The sequence below is a fragment of the Crocodylus porosus genome, unplaced genomic scaffold (genome assembly GCF_001723895.1).
Source record: "Crocodylus porosus isolate Cpor-Errol unplaced genomic scaffold, CroPor_comp1, whole genome shotgun sequence".
NCBI classification, from domain to species: Eukaryota; Metazoa; Chordata; order Crocodylia; family Crocodylidae; genus Crocodylus; species Crocodylus porosus.
The window spans coordinates 10,041,107-10,047,160 of NW_017728926.1; the positions used below are offsets into that span (position 1 = coordinate 10,041,107).

The following is a 6,054-nucleotide window of genomic DNA, read 5'->3' on the forward strand; positions in this document are numbered from 1 at the left end:
CCAGGTGTGCCTCCCCCGGGGCCCGAGGGGGCCCAGCAGGGAGGTGGCTGTTCTGGTCCCTACTTAGGAAGACGGAGGGAAAGAAATCGTTAAACATGTTAGCTTTGCCATCTGGTGTGACGACCAAGTTTCCCATGGCGTCCTGCAAGGGCCCCACATTACCCAGGACCTTCTTTTTACCCCCTATATATTTAAAAAAGGACTTCTTATTGTTCTTAATCTGGGAAGCCAGTCCCAGTTCCATCTCCACCTTGGCCTTCCTGACTGCCCCCCTACATCTCCGAGCAACTGCAGAATAGTCCTCCCTGGTGATGACCCCTTCTTTCCATTGGTTCACCATGGATAGTTATAATTCTGCCTCCCCTTGACTGAGTTATGGTAGAATGTAGTCTGCCATGTCTGCACTACAGCGGCTTAAAACCAGCCAAATTCCAGTTACTCCAAAAGCTGTTGTGCAGCAGTAGAAACCTTCCTTTCCATTAGCAGCATTCCTCTACTTCTGCCAAGTTGAATGAGGTTTCTGTTGCTGGCCAGCAGCATGCCGAAGGTCTGTATGACACCCGTGCCCTTCTGGTGTCTGCTGTCATCCATTTGACAGTTGGTGTCTTCCAAGAAAGCATTTTGCTGCCTGGCAGCAGAGCTGCCAGCAGCCTGGGAGGGAGTGGACAGGTACTGCGGTGGTGGCTTGGTGGTAGTGGCTGCTGTATCCCACAGTGATGGTGAAGGAGAAAGGAAGAGTGGAGCAGGTGAGCAAGGAAGGGATGGAGGAGGGAGTGGGAGAAACTACACTCAGGTTTTGAAACTTGAACTTGGATGGAAGTGTGTGATGCTCATAGATAAAGCTTTGCAGCAACACTCCCTCTCACTCATCATGTATTGTGGGAAGCCTTGTACGTTTTTGGTGCCTCTTCCCAATAACTATAATTGTTTCAAGGACTTATTTCATTAGGTTGCATGAGATGTGGTTCAGAAGGGTGTTGCTTGGGTTATTAGTATATTTGTCTGTGGAGATGTTTTATCTTTGTCTAGTAGATTCTGGATAATGTCTTTCAAGCCTTGTCTCCACCTAAAGTGAATCTGGCATCTGTAACCTTGAAGCTTTTCCTTTTGCTAGATAATATTTTGGGGACAGTGCATTGTGGGGTTTCTTTTTACAGAGGAATCAATGTTGTCTCTGCTCCTTCATGAGGTGCATTCACTAAACAGGCTGGTGCCATAGCTTCCAGCTTTGTCACATTTGCTAAATTTCAGAGATCAAGTTTGTGTAGATGTTTTAGCGTGTATGTAAGCTTAAATATTGGTCTTCTGTCATGTTAGTCATAAGCTGTCAACCATTTATCCTCTCTTTTAGCTTTAGTATAATAGGTACATAGATGTAGAAGTTTTTGTGTTTGTCCATTTTCACACCAGTTCTTTCCTGTACTTTAGGTTGACTCCTCACTGCACTGTGAAAACCATTAGGAAAAAATCCTTGTGGTTAAAACCTGGGGCTCCACAGTGTTACCTGCACTTGGGGTAGAAATTAATTTAAATGGCAACTGATCTGTCTGAAGGTGAACCTGTGCATCATAAGGCACTTCCACTCTTAACGGGAGGTCAACTGATCCATGCGGACAAGTTAAGTGAGGTACGGGCTGGCCCATTCTCCAAGCTGGCCCTCGTCAGTCATTGACTTCCAGCCCTGCTGAAGGTTACTTTGTACTCTTCCTCCCTGCTTGTAGGAAGCTTGGTTGGGAGTCTAACAAAGCCCTGTAGACATGCTTCCTTCCCTCCCTGCTTTCCCTGAGATGTTCTGTTTGCTGTACTGCTCAAGCGCTCTTCTTGTTCACTTCAACATTGAAATGAAATTTTTCTCATAAACTGAAATAAAAAGGTGCAAAAGCATAGTCTCTTAATGTGCTTCAGAGAACCTGGTTTGGGTTTTACCTGTCAATTTAAAAAGCTGATTGAATCAGACTTTGTCCAGAAGATTTTCGGTGCATACTTCTTCTCATAGCTTCTACTTCTCTGCTTTAAGCCCATTTCAGAAACTCGTCTACATTCTCTCTGATACTTGTTTTAATGTTATTCTTTCTTGTAGAAGGTCGAAGACACCATGCCGATCCGTCGTGCTGTGAATTCTTCTGCCCGGGAAACTCCTCCCAAAAGCAAACCTGCTGAAGGTGAGGAGGCCAAACCAGGTAAAGTGAAGTGATAGTAACCGTGTACTGAATTACTAATGTATACGCAAGCACAAACTTCAATTTTGTAGCTTCTACTTTAGCATTACTGACAAGTTTAAAATGATCACCAATGCCCAGATCCAGTTCTGTAGTGTACAGAAAAAGCTGTATCTTGACACCATAATGCTCAGTCTAAAACCACACCTCAGTTGCACACATCAGGACAAAACATGTATAAACTTCAAAAAGTGCAATAACTCCAAAATTAAATGAATTACCAAGCATGTGACCGTATAACTAATAGATATGTTCCGTTAAGATGATTGTTAGTGGTTCAGAGGGAAAGTACAGGTATGAGCTTTCAGAGCTGGGAGAAAGGTCACTTGAGGCCAACAAGTGGAATTAATGAATGGAGAAAGGGGGTGTTGAATAACCTAAACTGTTTATTTGTCTGCTTTTTCAGTATATATTGTGGAATATGCAGTTTAGCAATTATATGCAGAATTAATATACATGGAGGAGATCAGTGGGATCGATCAAACAATCTGTTTATTAGTCTGACATTTGGACATTGTCAGGTGCAGTTCATCTCAGTGATACCTTTTCTCTTTCTTATGGAGGGGAAAGAAAAAAGCTGTTAATGCAGTATTGGAGTTGAAATTTCAAGTACACAAAGCCTCCATATGAGAGATGCTCACAGCAGAGTTTTGGGACAACTGGCTGATCTCTGTAAAAGTAGAAGGAAGAGAGTGTGCCCTAGTATGTACAGCAGGTCAGGTACTCTCCATCCAACTTAGTTAATGGATAATTCAAATATTCTAATACTCAGGAGTTTCATGTGAGCGGTCTTTCTATAAGGCATGCTCTCAGCAAAAACTCATACATTCATTTTTTTTGAATGTTGATTTCTGACATTGGTTTTTATCCCTTTGTCATAGACACAGACATCTGTCAACACATCTGTAAACTAAGGCTGTGACTAAACTAGACTGGTGAACGTTAACTAGTATGTTAATGTTTTTAAACATTGTAATACTTAGCGTAGAAACAGTGGTGTTTAAAAATGTGTTGGTTTTGGTCAAACCTATTTTTAAAATGGAAACCCCTCGTAGATATTTATATTGGTCTTGGCTTTTTCAGAAACTTGGATTTATGTACCTAAATGTCATGTTTAAAATTTAACTGATATGTTTCAGAATTAAGAGATGTCAGAGAATGCCAGAAGATACTTTAATCTATACCTTTCTACTTCATTTAATTTTGGCACTAACTAGAGATGATGCTGACTTCTGGGATATCTCTGTTGAATGACCAATGTGACAGTAATTTCCACAACCTGGAAAAGGGAAATCTGGGGGAATTAATTCAGTATGAGAACTGTATATAATGTCTGTTTAAAGTTCACTGTGGCACTTGACTTCTGATCTAAACATATTTCTGTTCTTTTAAAAAAAGAACAAATGCTAAATTTTAAAGGCATGATTTTGAATTGATTTATATAGAGACCAGGCACTGCCTGATATAAATCACCCCAAACTGTTTTCCTAAACTTCATGTGCTTTTTGAAAGAGTAATGTTTAGTTTTGAGACACTGATCTGGTATATTTCCAAATATCTTCTTTAGATCCTGAGGTCAGCTCTGAGGAATCAGCCTCTACTGGAGAAGAACAAGAGAATGAAACTCCACCTGCTACATCCAGTGAGACGGAGCAGCCAAAAGAACCTGAGAGTGAAGGAAAGGGAGAAACAAAGTCTTCTGAAGAGGCCAAAAAGGAGTAAGACCTTTTGCCTTTGAAGTACTTGAAGTTGGGGAATGGCCGTAGAGGAAGTGGGGTCCGGTCCCCTTTGAAGATGGGATTGTAGGAAAGAGTCTGAATAATTTTTTTTTTTAAAGAGTCTCAATTCCACCCCCTCTGCCCTGCCTCCTGTGCAGACTAAGAATAGTAGCCAAGATGCAGCTGCTGTTCTACAGTAAGTTATAACTCTTGATCTAGTTTTGAGGCTGGAACAAATTCCTGTGGTTCATCCAATAGTAGATAATTTTTCACCCAGGAAGTGGCCTGCATCTTTTTTTTTTTTTTTTTTTTTTTTACAAGCCAAGATGTTCATGCAGATGCCCTGAACGTGTTCTCCTATAGAGGTTCTGCATATCCCTGCTAACTGGATGTGTACACACCTGTCCACTGTAGAGAATCTCTTTTTAGGAAGGTTCCTGCCTCCACAACTATCTATGGAAAGAAAGATACTAAAGAGATTGAAGATCATTTGTGCTCTTGGGGCACTGAACCATGCTTATGCATCTGAAAAGGCACAGCTTTTTTAGGTGATTCCAAAACACACAAGGGCTGGGAACTTACTGGCTAGCCACTTCTTTTCGCTGTCTGGCCACAGGAATTATGTGGAATAGGATACATTAATAAAGGTTGATGCCTTTGTGTTGTGCTCCTGGGAAGGAACTTAGTAGGTTGTTGCACTAGAAGTTATGCTCCAACGGTGGAATCAGGAGGCTCCTACAAGCTGTTTCCTGCACCCCCACACCTGTTTTCTCAACAAATAGTCTTCCTGCTTTGAAATGGCCTTTCTGCATTGCATTCCATTTTGCTAGGCCAACAAACAAATGGGTGTTTTCACATGCTCTTTATCAGACTTGATTAGAGAAGCCATCTTAGGACTGTTGTCTCTTCCCTACAGAGTCCTTGCAGAAGTTAAATTGCCCTGCAAGTATACTGTGATAGGCCTGGTGTGTTCTGCCAGTTCCTGTAAGGCTGTCACTTGGAGTATGACACTTTCTACATCATATTTCTCGTATCTGTGCTTGCCACTTCAAGGACCAGGTTTATACTGAGAGCACTGGGTGTACTTTGCTTCTGCCAGCGTAGCGCGTTCCACGCTTACCAAGTAAAACGTACTGTGCTGGTAAAAGCTCCATTTTGCCAATACAGCTGTGTTTGCATTACGTAACTTTGCCAGGGCTTTTCCAAGTGCAACTGTGGTTTCAAATTACGGGTAAAATGTATAGTGTGTACTATGGCACCCTTCTGGTTGAATGGATAAGGGAAGATTTCTGGTTTGTTCTGTCCATGTTAATCTTATGCACCTTCTGATACTTATGCAGAAGAGTGGTCTGGTCTTTAAAGGGATGTGGATAATCTCAGAAGCTGACCTGCAGTAGCCTTCTCTCACAGTGTAGCTTTGGTATTCTGATCCCAAATCCTGAGTGCTTTATCTACACAACGCCCTTTTCCATTTTTTAGTCCTTTCCAAGACTACCTTTTGCAACTATTTTCACATTTGCTACTCTGTTCGTTGGGTTTAATGCATAGTGTTTTGTCTTGCTTTTAACTGTTTCTTTCCTAAGCGAAAAGGATCCATCTAAAGAAAAGGAGAAAAAAGTGAAGAAGACCATTCCTGCATGGGCCACCCTTTCTGCCAGCCAATTAGCCAGAGCGCAGAAGCAAACACAGATGGCTTCCTCCTCGCGCCCCAAGATGGATGCTATTTTAACTGAGGCCATTAAGGCAAGTAGAAGACATCTTGCCCCTTCTCTGGCAAGATTAATCTCTTTTATATAAATCTGAGAATTCTTAGGATTCACAATGACAGCTTTCCAGCTACTTCGTTTGGGGCCAGTAAATATGCAAAACGGTGTTTCTTATACTGATTAAGTTAAATGATTCAGTGACGTAGCAGAAGGATTCTTTGGTTCTCTATTTTCTAGACTTTGTCCCTGTGATTAACTTTCATAGATTTCATAGACATTAGGGCTGGAAGGGACCTCGGGAGATCATCGAGTCCAGCCCCCCGCCCCAGGGGCAGGAAGTCAGCTGGGGTCATAGGATCCCAGCAAGATAAGCATCCAATCTACTCTTGAAGGTGTTCAATGTAGGTGCTT

At 42.0% G+C, this 6,054-nt stretch overlaps 1 protein-coding gene across 4 annotated transcripts in view; it reads left to right on the forward strand.

Moving 5' to 3' along the window:
• HP1BP3 (heterochromatin protein 1 binding protein 3) overlaps positions 1–6,054 on the forward strand; it is a 26,537-nt gene that overhangs the window by 9,128 nt on the left and 11,355 nt on the right. The window contains exons 2-5 of one of the 4 annotated variants that reach the window (XM_019541409.1): positions 1,429–1,627; positions 2,081–2,180; positions 3,787–3,937; positions 5,521–5,680. In XM_019541409.1, coding sequence (XP_019396954.1) covers positions 1,532–1,627; positions 2,081–2,180; positions 3,787–3,937; positions 5,521–5,680 — 507 coding nt within the window. In that variant the 5' untranslated portion in view covers positions 1,429–1,531. The remainder of the gene's footprint in view (positions 1–1,428; positions 1,628–2,080; positions 2,181–3,786; positions 3,938–5,520; positions 5,681–6,054) is intronic. The other 3 variants (XM_019541412.1, XM_019541410.1, XM_019541411.1) reach the window with 3 other exon arrangements.